This window comes from Elgaria multicarinata, chromosome 17, assembly GCF_023053635.1.
Source record: "Elgaria multicarinata webbii isolate HBS135686 ecotype San Diego chromosome 17, rElgMul1.1.pri, whole genome shotgun sequence".
Lineage (NCBI taxonomy): Eukaryota > Metazoa > Chordata > Lepidosauria > Squamata > Anguidae > Elgaria > Elgaria multicarinata.
In genome coordinates this window covers 22,568,305-22,584,459 of record NC_086187.1, presented here as the reverse complement: position 1 = coordinate 22,584,459, position 16,155 = coordinate 22,568,305, and the positions used below count along the sequence as shown (strand labels likewise).

The following is a 16,155-nucleotide window of genomic DNA, read 5'->3' as shown; positions in this document are numbered from 1 at the left end:
TTGCTCGTTTTGTGAAATACATTGTTTTGCTTCACACTCCTGAATAACTTCTCCTAGCATTGCTAGTCATGAGCAGAGAAGGATGTTGTACAGTAAAGGCGACAAACCTCAGGCATGGGGGATCTACTTTGTTTTTTTGTTAGAACCCTGAGATCCATCATGCCTGGTGCAAAGGGCAAACCTAGAATTAAAGGATTCTCAGACCAGGGATCTGTTTTGAGTACCTGAAATGAGCATAGCACACAGTGCTTTCTATATACCCCTTCCACACAAAAATCCACTTGCGTTTGCCCTAAACTTTCTACATTTCAGCAGTATAGTTTAGGGTGGGAGGGCGGGACTATGGCAACGTGATATTGCAAATATTTATTGGGAGAGAAAAATTAAAACAACGGTTCTAGTCCACATGATTCCAGAGACCAATGGTTAACGCATGGATGTGTGCCTGAGGCCTGCATCTCGTGCGACTTGTAAATAAGACGTTTTGACTATCTGACTAAGAACTGGCTATGGCAACTTATTGCTTAAAGTAGCTGCACATTTTCTCATCCCTCTTTATAATTGTTTATATTTACTTCAGAAAAAGATCGCTTGAGGTCGCATGCAATGAAATTACAAAGAACACATAAACCACTGGTCTCTTTAATCAGGTTATCTGACACGCCTTTCTGGTTTTTATCTTCACTCCTCTGGACAAGACGGCACAGCACAGCTCTCCTTTGCTGCCTATTTCTTTAAAACTACAGCCTCCTTGGCCAGGATTGCTGGCATCCATAGCTCGCTAAAAATACTGCCCGTCTCTCCTGAGGTTTCCAGATCCACAAAACAGCAAGCCTTTTGATGTTATCAAGTCTGCCAGAGGTAGCTGGAACAATCTCCCTTTTCGAATTAACACTTCTCTAGCCCCATGCCTAGCCAAAAAGGTGGTAAGAGGGTTTTCTCCTAGACACCAAAAGGTGAGAATGAGGTTTTTCAGCTTAGGTGTCACTCATCCTTGTGAGTAAAGAAATCCTACCCAGTGGGGAAGAGTGGTGAGGAATCTTTTGCATACAGGCTCAAGTGGGTAGAACCCTTGGACGCCTCCTGTGACCAGTTTGCATTGCCCTGTGCAGATAAAACAAGGCTTCTGCAGGTCTACTCAGAAGTAAGCAAGTCTGAATCACTCAAGAGCACTTGCAAATCGCATCCGAAATACCAAGCCTCTGCCCGTCTGCTCACAAGTAAACAGATCTGCCTGCCTGCAAAATGCACACCTCAAAATCTTTGCAAGGTAAAGGCAATCAGAGATTACAGCAACAACAAAGTTCCTGGGCAGAATCCAGCTGGTTCCTCATCCTTGCTATATAGGGACGCTGCAAAACAAAAAGCAGAACACCCAGAGATCCGCTCATATAGGAGGCAGTTTTAAATTTAGGAATGTAACATCGAAAATTATGAACAAGATCTGGAATGAGGTGAAGTTTTAGTGCTAGTTTACAACCAGACTCTCCTAAAGTGCTTCCTAGCATTGAAATACTGGTTTAGGGGGCAATGTTTAGACAGAAAAAAATCCTACAACTCCCTGCATCCCTTCAGCCAGCCATGTGGGCTGGGGAATGCTGGGAGTTGTAGGACTTTTTTCTATCTAAACGTGCCTCAAACTGTGCCCTTATAGACTCATCCCCAATGAGACCATCTAATCCCCTTTTAAAGCCATTTAAGATAGCAGTTGTCATCACCTCTGGTAGGAGTGGAGTCTGAAAGTGAGTTATGTGTTGTGTGAAGGTGTCCTGAATCTAGAGCCAAAGCAAAAACCCACATACTAGGTATGAGAGGGAGAAAAAGAAAGGAGCAAAAGAGTTTCTTGATTCCATCAGGCTGCAGCAGGGGGAGAGAGGGGAAGCAGGGGCCATTCCATCGGCTCTGCTGAGACACTGCCTCCTTTTGGCTCCTCCTCTCCCTGAACTGCCATCTAGCAGCAGCTATTTCCTCTGGTTGCAGTAGGAGGAGACATGGGGCATTGGAGCTCACGCTAATGGTACAGCTGAGACACCAGCTCCACTTGGCTTCTCCTCTCCTTAAACCATTTCCATTATAAGAACAACTATTTAACTTTTAACAACTGAATTCTGAATGCCTACTTCGCTGGTTTTGCTTTACCCCCTCACCTCCCCCCCCCCTTTTTGGTATCTAAAAGATTGTAAGCCTATGGGCCAGGGGCTGTCTTGTTTTCATTGATCTTATATAACCCCCTTGGGTATTTTTTCAGCTCAAGAGCAAGGTAAAAATGCTTTAAACAAACACACTTCTAGAAAGGCATTGAACGCTAAGTCTGTTTTTTAATGGACCCCAGAATTGTTGCTTTAAATGGATGCTGCTGTTTTTATACGGTTGTTTTTATGTCTCTGATGGTTTTTAAATTTTGTATATTTTTAATGTTTACTGTTTTTAGCTTTTGTGAACTGCCCAGAGAGCTTCGGCTGTGGGGCGGTATATAAATGTAATTAAATAAATAAATAAAGAGAAGTCTTTGGGGAAAATAAAAAAGTAAGGAGTTATTTTTGTACTTTGCAACAGCCCTCCCGCCCCAAAAGGAAAAAGAATAATGCAGATTAGAACCAAAACACAGATCAGAGCAGACAAAGATCCAGCTGTTAATTTGGTCTTGTTTAACTTCAGAACCTGCACCAGTTGGATAACCAAGCGAAGTCTCACAAGGCAAACATCATCACAGGCTAAAAAGAAAAAGTCAAATTCATTAAATGCGTTGCAGGGAAAAGAAGGCATCAGCCAGAACTCCTTAAGTAGTTGTGTTCAGTTTAATGCAAAAAAAAAAAAAATGCTATTGCAGAGTATTTTTTATAAGGGTTTTTGTATGGTGCTGCAACCTCATCTATATATCGAGTGAGACAGAAACTGGCTAATTATTCCAGGGTGGAGGGATTTAAAAAGAGTAAAAGGAGACGGTTTCTCCATCTGTAATGCAGAATATATAGTAAAAACGCTTCCTTTTTCATGCATGTGTGGGCAAAGCCGTTCTCAATCAGCTCTAAAATGGTTTCATGAGGCTGTTATTTCTTTAAAATCATTCCCATCTTAGCCAGGGAGTATTTGTGTAACAACAGGCAGAGGGTGCCTTAGCCAAGTATTTTCAAGGCAGCAGAAAAGGGTGCAGGGATGGAAGAAACCAAGGGGGAGGATGACAAATCATTTATTGGAAGGGGGGTGGGAGAGAGAGAGAGAGAGCACATGCACGCACACACACACACATGTGCACTGGCAGCTTGGTCATCAGTGAGATCTACCAAATGGCTTGTGAACTAAAGGACTGAGAGTAGGGGGAGGAGCCTGGCTTAAGTTATATATGGCCTGGTTAAAGAAGTTGCATGTGGCCTGTTAAAGCCTCTCCGTAAACATCAGACCTCCATCTAGAGGCAATTCACAAAGCCGTCATAGCAATCTGCACCGATCAGCCTTTGCTGGGAATGATGGAGACTGCATTCCAACACATCTTGAGTGCACCAGGTTGAGGAAGGCTGTCCTAGATAAACTGGGAATAATTCTGAACTCACTATCTGGCCCAGTCACTTATTTATCTGACTTGTTCCCCTGCATTTCTACCCAAACAAAGGTGCTCAAGGCGGCCTGCTGCTTTATCCGCTGCCCAAACTACCAATACGTGAAGACCACATGGGATATGCAGTTCGTGCAGGGCAATACCGGCTTGGTTCCAGAGAACTGTGAGCAGAAGGGCAAGATACATTAGTGTTCTTCCACAAACTCTTAGGCAGGGAAGGGAGAGACGGTGACGTGCAGCACCACAGCACGAGAGACGAAACGGAAGACGTGGGCTCTGGCACACAAGTACTCTGGGTGCTGTACTGGCTCCTACAGAACCAAATGGGCTCATCATGCCGCTGTAGAAACTGCTACTCCATTTGCTGGCACTGTGCGGAAAATTGTGACAATTCTGCAGTGATAGGAAGCGTGCAGGGGGTGTGCATTCAGTTTATTACAAGCTGATTCGCGCTTCCGAACCTCCCAGAAGCCTCCTGGGAGTACAATGTGGCTTCTAAACAAGGTGTACACCCCCCCATGCGCCTTGTTTCACTGCAAAACTGCCCCAATTTCAGCAGCCACATCAGTGGCAGGGGAAGACGCAGGGGCCCAGGGCGTAGGAACTGCCTGTACACTGTGTGCTGTCCACTCCTGCGGAAGTGTATAAACTCTAGCGGGCTATGGAAAAGTCTTCTCAGCTTGTCCCACACAGTGCTCTATGGCTAAGTCAGGAGTAGCCTGTCCTTGAGTGACACCTCTAGATACAAACCAGTGGCTTCCAAGAGGCTCGGCCGGTGCTCCGTGTGAACACAGCACGCACCTAACAACACTCCCAGAATCCTCTAGAGTGTGCTGGAGTTCAATGGCAGACACCCAAACGACGGTGAAGAGAGCACGTTGCAGATGAAACATTCATACACTCACCGCTTTAATCAATTAGCGGGTGAATGCTAGTTTCACCTGACGGGACTGAAAGATATGAAGGACGCTGCTTATTTTCTGAAGTTACTTCGGACACCGCTTATTTTCTGAAGTTACTTACATTATTATTATTAGAGGAAAAAGAAAAGGTTAAATAGGGCCATTTTTTCCCCAACAAATGAACAGTCACTTTGGTTTCAATGATCACTGAATCAAGCATTCTTTAAATCGGCAGACAGTCCCAATTTACATACAGTATATCTCCACAAAAAGCTAAGACTTGGAGCCAACAGCACAGCACGCCTGAACATCCCTCAAGAGAGCCCAATATGACAGTGCGTTGATTATAGGAGGCACCCAGCATGCTCCACCCTCAAACGGCGGGTGGGGGGGCATCCGAGGCACTTACCGTGGGGTTTGTCCAAAGGGAACATTTTTTACAATGTTGGCAGGGTGTTCCCGGGGATTGGGGATGCTTGCAGAAGTGGCCGTATCCTTTCACGGCGGCTCGGCAGAGGTAGCACATCTGGGCGCCGCAGCGACACGTCATGCGGTTGCAGCCTTCGGATTTGATCAAGCCGGTCGCGCACCTGTGGCATTTCCTGATGCAGGCTGCCGTCATCTTCTCTTCTCTGCAACATGCAATCGGGGGGAAAAGAGTAAGACGGAGACGCCTGCCTGGGGCTCAACGGCTGAGGACACTTGATTTGCATGCAGAGCGTCAGTCCTAGGCACCTGCAGCAGCAGGGCTGGGAAGAACCTGAGCCTCGAACCCTGGACAGATGCTGCCAACTGAAACAGAGAGTTATTTAAAACTACCATGAAGACACCCATGAAGTTGCTGAGGACACAGTAGGAGCTCTAGCTAGGTGGAAAAGCATGTGCTTTGCATGCAGAAGGTTCTGGGTTCAATCCCTGGCATGGAAACATTCCTGCCTCCAGAGCTGCTGCCAATCCGTGTCAATGGTACTGGCTAGATGGAGGAACGGTCTGGCTTGGTGTAAGGCAACTCCCTCCTCCCCCAGACAGCGACAGCTTCTCAGAGACTATGGCGGAGAACCTGTAGCAATCCAGATGATGTTGGACTACAACTCCCACCTTCCCTGCTCACTGGCCATGCTGGTTGGGGCACATGGAAGTTGGTGCCCATCATCGTCTGGAGAGCCACCGATCCTCTAACCGTGTCCTAGACCCACACTGATTTCTGCCATGCGGATGGCAAAACCCACAGCAGCCCTGCGAGGGTTGCAGTGTGGGAGCGGAGCGGGGGTGGGGGGGCGCTCAAACAACCAAAGGCACCACGATCATCCACTAAATTGGAGAAATGAACCCACTGAATAATAAACTACAGAAATGTATTTATTTCAATGTATGACAAGGGGCTGCAACACCTTAAAGATCAATTCAAAATTCAAAATGACTTGAAGCATCCTAATTAATTGGATATATTATATAAATTACATACACACACACAATAATAATAATAATAATAATAATAATAATAATAATAATTTGTTACCCACCTCTCCCTCCAGATCGAGGCGGGGCACAACACAACTGCAACATCATACAACTAATTAAAACATTTAAAACCAATACATCACTAAACAGGGGCAGCATACATACAGTATTATTATTATTATTATTATTTAGCAGGCACTATCGTAGAAGAGGCATTTCTCCATCACTTTCTCACAGGAGGGAAAAGTCTCTTCCAGATGGTGACTATTGGCGACCTGCATAGGATGGCACTGTTCCTTGATTCAAACTCTGGATTCATCAGCAAACATTTCTTCATCCGGGTGGCATCCCTGCGCATTGCACATCAAATTATAACAACATACTTATTCATGTATCTGATCAGCTTTTGTTTCAGTGGGCGCTCTCATTCTTTGGTCTGTGGGCCTTGAGCCACGCTAGACCCCAAATGCTAACCCCACTGTTGTCAGAGCACCCACCCCCATTCTTTAGCAACCATCTCCCTAGCACACTGCCCCCCAAAGCATCCTCTTCCCAGGAAATGGGGCTGAAAGCATCCCTTCTCTCTTCTTCAAACCGCCCCCCCGAAAGTCAATAACGTTTCCAAGGATGTCTTTGCTGCCATCTACTTAGAATTAACTTTTGATGAGTTGGAGACAAATTAAGCGAAAAAGTTCATTGTAGGCCAGCATTCTGTAGGCTTTGGAGCTGGTTTCCCAGAGAGCAAAGAGGTGGCACAGCTAAGCTTCAACCCAGAAGTAATTTAACCCCTGGAGTCAGAGGGCCACAAGGATTCTTACAGGAAACATATAGCTGAGACAGTGAAAGAGGCAGTAAACACAAACTCAGCACTGTGGCTTGACAGCTTTTAAAAATTCAGTGCTGGTTGCTTTGGTTACTGGGATGCTGCAAAAGGACTTCCAGCTATTTTGGTCTGTAAACACTAAATGTTCAGAGCCTGACACCAGTTTAAAGTTTTCCCTGCACAGGTTTAAGCGTTGCACACAGCCTTTAAGTCACTCTCCATTGCTACAGGTTTTGCATAAAGTTATACAACTGCGTGACTTATGCAGCTGTACACCGACATCTCGTGTTCTTTTTTCTTCCCAAAACACAGCACAGTATTCCAAGGATACTTGCAAGCGATCTCGGGTTTACATCACACGCTTTCTATTGCAGACTATTTTCTCTGAGGGAAGCAGATTTAGATTTTGCATTTATATCTGGGTTTCGCCTCCCTTGAATCCTGGGCAAACCCAGCCACAACCACAAACAACCCTGAAAGAGAACCCCACTTTGTTGTTGTATTGTGAACTATGGCTTGTTTAAACCATGGTTTGTCATCATGTGTGAACCCAGAATTGTGGGTTGTTCATAGGTTGTTTTAGTCGGTGGGGAAGAGGGGTTAAAAAAAAACCCAGCCACTTTATATGCCAGTTCTACAGAACCACAAAGGCATTTGGAATACAAGGATGGAGCAAGCGAAGGAGAGGGAAACAAACAATGCATGGACTGAGAATATAAAGCACCATTTGTTTGACTGTCTAAAAGGCAAACCATGGGTAAGGCAACAAACCATCGGTTAAATGAACCATGGGTTAGTGTTATGTGTGAACCAGGACAATGAGTATGACACCTTTATTAGAACCAAGTAATAGTTGTGAAGCTCTGAGCTAGCTTTTGAGTTCTACAGAACTCTTCCTCAGGCTTGGTGGAGGGAGAAAAAGGCAGAAGAGAAATAGAGGCTGCTGGAAAGAGGGAAGTGTATTAAGATGAAAAACCAACAAAAGTCTGTAACAACGCAAGTCTCAAAGATCTATTGTGGCAGAAGTTGGGCATGTAGGAAGCTGCCTTCTGGCCCATTCAGTTCAGTTTCCTCTCAACTGACTGGCAGAGACTCTGCAGGGCTTCTTCCCAGCCCTACCTGGAGATGCCTGGGTTCTTTTTTTCACTAGAGCCTAATTCAGGGGTAGGCAACCTGGAGCCCTCCAGTGGTTTTGGACTCCCCTCAGTCCCAGCCAGCATAGCCACTGGCAAAGGATTGTGGGAGTTGAAGTCCAAAACATCAGGAGGGTGCCAGTTGCCTATCGAGAGCCGGTCATCAGGCCCAAATTTTGCTAATGGGCACCTGGATTTGTGCACCTTGGTCTATTACTATCCTTTGACAGAGAAACAGGTTTTCCTCCCTAACCGCCCCCTGCATTATCTTTAAAGCCTTTCTTCTTCTTCTTCTTCTTCATCATCATCATCATCATCATCATCATCATCATCTATTTATTTCTTACCCGCCTCTCCCTTTGGATTGAGGCGGGGAACAACTTTAGTACAGGAATCAACACATCTTAAAAATTCTTGATTTTACCTTGATTTGGGTAGGCCTGCCCGAAAAGGCTAGTCTTAAAAGCTGCCTTAAAATTACACAGAGAGTTAATTTTACGAATCTCCTCCGGCAGGCCGTTCCACAATCCGGGGGCGACAGAAGAAAAGGTCCTCTTGGAAACTGATGTCAGCCTAGTTTTAGCTGACTGAAGTAAGTTCTCCCCAGAGGACCTGAGTGTGCGGGGCGGACTATATGGGAGAAGGCGATCCCGCAGGTAACTTGGACCCAAACCATTTAGGGCTTTAAAAGTAATGACCAAAACTTTGTACTTTGCCCGGAAACTAATTGGCAGCCAGTGGCGTGATTTTAATGTTGGGGTAATATGCTCACCCCTAGATGTACTGGTGACCAACCTGGCTGCCATATTTTGAACTAGTTGAAGTTTCCGAACTAGGTAGAAAGGTAGCCCTATGTACAGCGCAATGCAGAAGTCAAGCCTTGAGGTTACCAGCGCGTGCACAACCATCTTTAGGTCTTCCAACTCTAGAAAAGGTCGCAGCTGGCGCAACAGCCAAAACTGATAGTAGTTTTCTTAATATGTAACTCAAAATCCCACGGACTTGATAAAGGTGTCTCATATGGTCCCTGCAGCTTTCATACTGGTAAGGGCCATTTGCCAGCGAGACACAACCTGGCATCTCTTGGTACAGTCTCCCCATTTCAAACCCCTTCTCGGCAACCCTGCTCACACTGAGGGCAGGCAGGAGATCAGCGTGCAACTGGTCATGCGCTTTCTCTCTGTTTCTCTCTCTCGTGCTGTTCGCCTCCCCCCGCAATCCTCCCAAAAGGAAACTCCAAGCAAAGCAGGAAACCGGGCCTGAACTCCAGCTGCGTTTCCTCTTCCTTTGGCTCAAACAGGAAGTTTTATTGTCTACAACAGAGTAAGATTTCAGCTGCGGAGCAGCAGCTGCCCCAGGCAAACACGCTCTGTTAAAACGATACCCAGATCAGCTCTCCCCTTCCTCCACATCCTCATGGTAAAGCTAAAACACTGTTATTTCACAGGGAGTATAAGTAGAGGCTTCTACACCCTTAGCCCCAATACTCCGCTTTAGCTGCCGTGCAATGGCGGTTTTCTTTTTTAATATGTTTGTAACCGGCTTTGTGGTTCCTGGTGATTGTCAATATAAAAAGAAAATCAATTTTAAAAAAACAAAGAAGACATGGCTGTGTACTGCTCCTTCTTTCAGGAGGGAACAGGGTGGTTGGAAGGCACAGGATGGCGCCTATGAAAAGAAGACGTTGCGTTCTCAGTAGCAAAGCCTCTGCTCCCCCCGTGCAATTCAGAAGGACTGCCTTCTCACGCAGGAGCTCGCCTGCTTTCTTTGGCCAGCAACCGAGGCCGCCCTGCTCTGGCATTGGAAGTTGCGTGATGAGAACCCAGTACAGGCCCTTTGTTGCTACTGCACCCAGGCACTGGGACCCTTTTCTCCTGGCCTTCACGTGCAGCGTCAGACCTTAGTGTCCAGGTCCGGGCCCGATTCAAAGTGCTGGTATTGACATTCAAAGCCCTAAACGGTTTGGGGCCAGGCTACCTGAAGGAACACCTCCTCCCATATGTACCTGCCCGGACCTTAAGATCATCTACAGGGGCCCTTCTCTGTGAGCCCCTGCCAAAGGAAGTGAGGCAGATGGCTACTAGGAGGAGGGCTTTCTCCGCTGTGGCACCCCGGCTGTGGAATGAGCTCCCCAGAGAGGTCCTCCTGGCACCTACACTGTACTCCTTTCGTCGCCAGCTGAAGACCTTTTTATTCACTCAGTATTTTAACACTTCATTTTAACATTTTACTGTTTTAACTCTGTATTTTAATCTTATATCAATTTTTGCTGCGTGGTTTTATCCTGGTTGTGCTTTTTACACTGTATTTTGTATTTGTGCTTTTAACCTGTTGGTTGTTTTATTATGGTTTTAATTTTTGTGAACCACCCAGAGAGCTTCGGCTATTGGGCGGTATAAAAATGTAATAAATAAATAAATAAATAAATTTTGGAATGTCAGTGGGGTAAAGCAGGAGTGGTGTAGCCCTTTCGGCCCAAGGCCTCAATTCCATTTTATAGAAGACTGCATTCTATCATAGAATAGTAAAGTTGGAAAGGGCCTATAAGGCCATCGAGTCCAACCCCCAGTCATGGGCAGAGCTGAAGGCAAGGAGGTGTAGGCAAACCCCCCCAAATCCCAGCATATTTTAGTTCAAGCTCTTATTGCCACTACCTAATCCATCCAATCAGCCCCCAGCTTTACTTGCGGGCAGAAAGCGAGTTGTACACACAGCAGAACTCCATCGAGCCAAAAGAGAACTGGACTTCGCAGCGATGGACATCCCTAGTTGAAAGCTGGCCAGGAAGGAGACCAAGGTATTACTTCAGTCCTCCTGGCCTTCACGTGCAGCATCGGACCTCTGTGTTTTGGAAAGTCGGTGGGGTAAAGCAGAAATGGTGCAGCTCTTTCGGCCCAAGGCTCAAATTCCATTTTATAGAAGCCCTCTGGGGCTGCATTCCAGTCATGGGCAGAGCTAAAGGAAAGGAGGTGTAGGCAAAAAATATCCCAAAATCCCAGCATATTTTAGTTCAAGCTCTTATTGCCAGTACCTAAACCATCCAATCAGTCCCCAGCTTGACTTGCAGACAGAAAGCGAGTTGTACACACCGTGGAACTCCATCGAGCCAAAAGAGAACTGGACTTCACAATGACGGACATCCCTAGTTGAAAGCTGGCCAGGAGGGAGACCAAGGGCTTCCACCCTAGCATCATCCGCCCCGTCATCTCCCGGCTCTCATGTAAACAAGCCAGTTGTTATTGACAAGACCCTGCTTTGCACGCAGAAGGCCCCGGGTTCAAGTCCTGGGAGGGCGAGGAAAGGATCCTGCCGGAAACCCCGGAGAGCCCCTACCGGTCGGCGTTAGCAGTATGGGGCTGGATGGACCAAGCCTCAGTATAAGGCAGCTTCCTCTGTACAAAATCAGCACACAAATCTGCATGCTGGACGAACACAGAATCAGTAGATAACCCACAGCATTTATTGGTCTGAGTTTTAAAAACCCAGAAAATATATTTTCCGCTTCTCTCTCTCCCCCGACACCCAAAAGTTACTTACATAGATGTTCTATATTTTATGTCATCCTTCTCAGCCAGCTCTTCACAGGTAAGGTTCATGTGTTCCTTCCACGGGGCTTCGCATTTTCTACAGGTTTCCTGGAGAATGAGAAAGCCATATGAAGCAGCAGGAACATCCAACAGACACATTTATTTATTTATTTTAAAGGAGACCAAATAAATTATCAATACCATGGCTATAATGTAATGAATGCAGAACTCAAATTATGGTGCCGCAGCAAGTCTCTGGTTTGTTAGGAAGCTCATTGCACAACTCGGGTGCCACAGCAGAAAAGGCCCTCTTCCTAGTTGCCACCTGCTTTCTTTCCTTTGGTAGGGGTTCACAGAAAAGGATTGCTGAAGATGATCTTAGGATCTGGGCAGGTACTTATGGGAAGAGATGATCCTTCAGATAACCTGGTCCCAAGCCATGTTGGGCTTTGAATGTTAAACCAGCATTTAGAATGGGGTCTGGGCATGGACCGGCAGCCAGAGCAGTACTGCCATAATATGATCATGTTGGCCAGTCCCCGTTAACAATCTCATTGCCTCTGGACCATTTTCAAAGGCAGTTCCATGTATAATGTGTTGCAGTAAACCCGACAAAGGGGTTATCAGAGCATGGATAACTGTAGCTAGGCTACCTTTGTCCAGATAAGAACATAGCTGGTATATCAGCCTAAGCTGAAAAAAAGGTGTTTCATGCCACTGAGTCCACCTGTGCCTCAAGTGACAGTTCTGGGTCCAGGAGCACCCCTAAACTACAAACCTGATCCTTTAGGGGGAGTGCAACCCCCTGCGGAACAGGCTGGACATCACTTAGCTGGGAAGACGGACCACACACTAACACTACCTTCGTCTTGTCTGGATTGAGTCTCCATTTATTGGTCCTCATCCAGTCCATCGCTGTGCCCATGAATGATCTGGTCCAAAAGGTGAAAGGCTGCCAGAGGCACTTAGCGTTGCACTTGGAGATGCACAGAGGAGCATATAGCAGATGCACCCTACCTCGGGACATCACCGGGGTTTTTTAAACACAGAATTACTGGGGGAAGGCACGGGAACTGTGCAGGAGGTCGCCGACATCATCAAAAAGACCCACGAACTTCCATGAACGGCCCGTCATGAGTACACCTTATTTCGCTCATGTGAAGAAGCCCAATGTCTGTTTCCCACCCCCCATTCCCCCTCTCTACCCCAAACTTGCTTTGGGGAACATCTTTTGGAGACCTCAAAAGCCTGCACATTTTTTCCTGATCGTTTAATTGGCCTAATAAAGGTTTTACACTTGCATGGATTTTGGAATGTTTCTTACAGGCATGACGGCCACCGCTGTGGTTGGTTTTCCCTTCTTCTTATGAAATGTATATTCAGCGGATGAATTCGTTCGCCAGCTTGCACTGCCGCCTAGTGGCCATGGGCAGTCACAGCCGGCGCCCTTGCTATACCATCGAGAGGCACTGCGGCCACATGACTGTCCCGGCATCAAGGTGCTAAGAGGATGAAATGAGCCCTCGGCAGCTGTGGAGCCAAGGAAGATGGGAGCCAACCCTCTTTAGTGCTTTGGGGAACTAGAAGTGTTGACATGAATCAGGAAGCTGTCTGGGCTGGCTTCCACCGCCCTGCAATCCAAGAGGATTATATGTACACTGAATCTCATGGAGTGCCAAGGATATGGAGAGATTATCGTGAATCTCACAGTATTTGAAAGGGACACGACCACTTTTATTGGACCAGCCAGTCACTTTAAAACCTCACAAGATCTGAGAGCTTCTATGCATCAAACAGGCAGAAGAAATATAAATTGCCCGTTCATACATCTGGTCCAACAGCTGCCAAGAATAGAATCATAGAATAGCAGAGCTGGAAGGGGCCTACAAGGCCATCGAGTCCAACCCCCTGCTCAATGCAGGAATAGCATTCACTTCTCTTTAGGATACTACAGCAGCCATGTAAAATTACATAAGAACATAAGACGTGCCATGAAACCATCTAGTCCAGCACTCTGTTCACACAGTGGCCAAACAGCCATCAGCCAGGGATGAACAAGCAGGACATGGTGCAACAGCACCCTCCCACCCATGTTCCCCAGCAACCGGTGCACACAGCCTTACTGCCTCGAATTCTGGAGATGCAAACACAGTTGCGTCTCATTCTGGAATCCACTCCTTACCTTCCTGCAACGTGGGTTAGGACAGCTGAACCGCTTCACATCTTTGTCCAGTAGAGCTGTGAAGTTGCAGAAGGGACACCTGTGGACCAAGAAGAAACAGATTGAGGGCATCATAACAGCCCCTTGCTGTATTTGTCAGTTAGAGAACCTTAAGAGGGGATTAGACGACATCACGGAGGAGAGATTGATCAGTGGTTATTAGCCATGATCGCTATATGGAGCATCCATGGGCCAAGGCAAGTACGCCCCTGAATGCCACTTGCTGGGGTACGGTAGTGGGATGTGGCTACTATCTGTAAGGCCCTGTTTGCGGACTCCCCAGAAATATCTGGTTGGCTGCTGTAGGATGGAGAATAGTAGACTAGACAGATGCTGGTCTGGTCAAGTAGAGCTCTTCTTATGTTCCAGATTATAAAAATGCTGAAGGTAGTATTTTATCGCGATTCCAAGCCCTCCTGCCAAGGGTGGATTCTTGCATTGAGCAGGGGGTTGGACTCGATGGCCTTGTAGGCCCCTTCCAACTCTGCTATTCTATGATACTATGTGTGATTTACCTTGAGAGGAGGATTGTAAAGTGTTAGTTTGGCCAATGTTTAAGTTGCCATATTTAGTGGATTTCCTTTATTAAATATGGGGCTTCCTCCCACTTCTGTCCTGATAATCTAGCTTGATTTATTTGCTATGTTTACAGCATGCTTTTCTGCCAAAGCAGACAAGGCAGTTTATTTTACATTGTAAAGGTTAGGGTTTGTGGTCATGTATTGTGTGCCTGGGAATCCCTGCACAATTCAGACCAAATTGCTACCCTTACCTGACTAACTCATTTGCACAAGCAGCAGCCACCTCCTCCTCTGCTTTCCTCTCGTAGTATTTACAAAGGATGTTTTTGGAAAGCACTTTCTCCAACTCGCTGGTTGGGAATGAGCACGTACAACTCCCTTTCATGCAGCTGAGCTCTGACTACAAACAGGGGGAGACACACAGAGAGAGAGAGAGAGATCAATTATAGAAAATGAGCATTATTTAGTTTTTAATCTTTCACATCCTAACATGCAGAGCCAATTCCATTTCTTTCCTTTTTTAGAGGGAGGGAAACTAGGGAGACAAGACATTTCCCCAGGGCTACTCTTAGTAAATACAAGGCTGGCTACATGGGTAAGAATTCCTGTTCACAGGTCCATATATGAACAACTCATACACTGGGTCTCCATACTGTGCAATAAAAACAGTGCTGTACACATAAACTCCCACAAAGACATCCCTCATCCAAAATAACTTTGATTAGAAGGATGACGCTGATAAGGGACTAGGAGCATCCTTCTAATCAAAGTTAATTTGGATGAGGGATGTCTTTGCGTGCAACGCTCTTTTGATTCAGCAAAAGACGTTTAAGAGGGAAAACACACACACACACATTAGAATGTGAGCACCATCACACTGAGGGCCAGGATTTCTTCTCGATCATTCCAGAGTGCAGGCCCCAGGATAATGGGCTCAAGTTACAGGAAGCCAGATTCCGGCTGGACATCAGGAAAAACTTCCTGACTGTTAGAGCAGTATGACAATGGAACCAGTTACCTAGGGAGGTTGTGGGCTCTCTCACACTAGAGGCCTTCAAGAGGCAGCTGGACAACCATCTGTCAGGGATGCTTTAGGGTGGATTCCTGCACTGAGAGGGGGTTTGGACTCGATGGCCTTATAGGCCCCTTCCAACTCTACTATTCTACAATTCTATGAGAGAGAAGCAAGTACTGACCTAAGATAGAAACTACCATTTAACATCTAGTCAGCAAAACAAAACAAAAACTCAATAGAAAATGATTTAGGAAAGAACAGAGGTTTGTACAGACAAGGAAAAGCAAATGTGTGTTGTGTTCCACAACCAGTTTCTAACACTGCATAGTTGCCTGGTGATAATTTTCTTACAGGAGGCAGAACACACATTACGTGGTAGTTTCTACAGAGCCAAAGCAAAATGTTCCCTGCTCCAAGCACTATCAGTCCATGGAGGCAATCCAGTCAGGTCTGTCTAGCTCACACCACCCTGTGACAAGGACAAGAAACTTGGCCCAAAATGTGCAGGGACACGGCTGTACATAGAGCCACATGGAAAGAGACAGGCTAAACACCAGAAGTAAAGAAGTCAGAGAATAGGAAACACATAGCCGAAGGTGCGAAAGAGGAGGAAGTTTGGTGACCTAGAAAGACTTTGCAGAGAGCGTACTTTCCCCCCAAGATCTAGATATGGGTCTCCAGTCGCATTTCCTGGGGAGGGTGTCCTTACCTTTCCAGAGCCAAAGACAGCCTCCTGAGCGTACTTTATTAGGCACTCCTTGCAAAACAAGTGTCCATCTGTGCACTGCGTCAGCTCCTCAAATGCAAACTCCCCATAGCAGCAGCGGCACTCAATCATCTGGCCATCCTGAAAACCAATTCCTAAAGATTAGCTCCCGCTTCACAACGTAACGTGGAGCCCTGTGTCCCTAATGTGACGCCACATGTCTGGGGGCTGCAGGTGAGCAAGGCAGCCGTGCCAGGCCATATCGCCTGGGTTTTGAAGATTTGAATTGG

At 46.4% G+C, this 16,155-nt stretch overlaps 2 protein-coding genes across 2 annotated transcripts in view; both read right to left on the bottom strand.

Annotated features, from left to right (window-relative positions):
* SMURF1 (SMAD specific E3 ubiquitin protein ligase 1) overlaps positions 1-16,155 on the bottom strand; it is a 303,336-nt gene that overhangs the window by 128,949 nt on the left and 158,232 nt on the right. The gene's annotated exons all lie outside the window — the stretch shown is intronic.
* LOC134410299 (E3 ubiquitin-protein ligase RNF216-like) overlaps positions 1-16,155 on the bottom strand; it is a 31,733-nt gene that overhangs the window by 6,066 nt on the left and 9,512 nt on the right. The window contains 5 exon segments of the mRNA XM_063143491.1: positions 4,868-5,090; positions 11,413-11,510; positions 13,585-13,663; positions 14,396-14,544; positions 15,869-16,006. Coding sequence (XP_062999561.1) covers positions 4,868-5,090; positions 11,413-11,510; positions 13,585-13,663; positions 14,396-14,544; positions 15,869-16,006 — 687 coding nt within the window.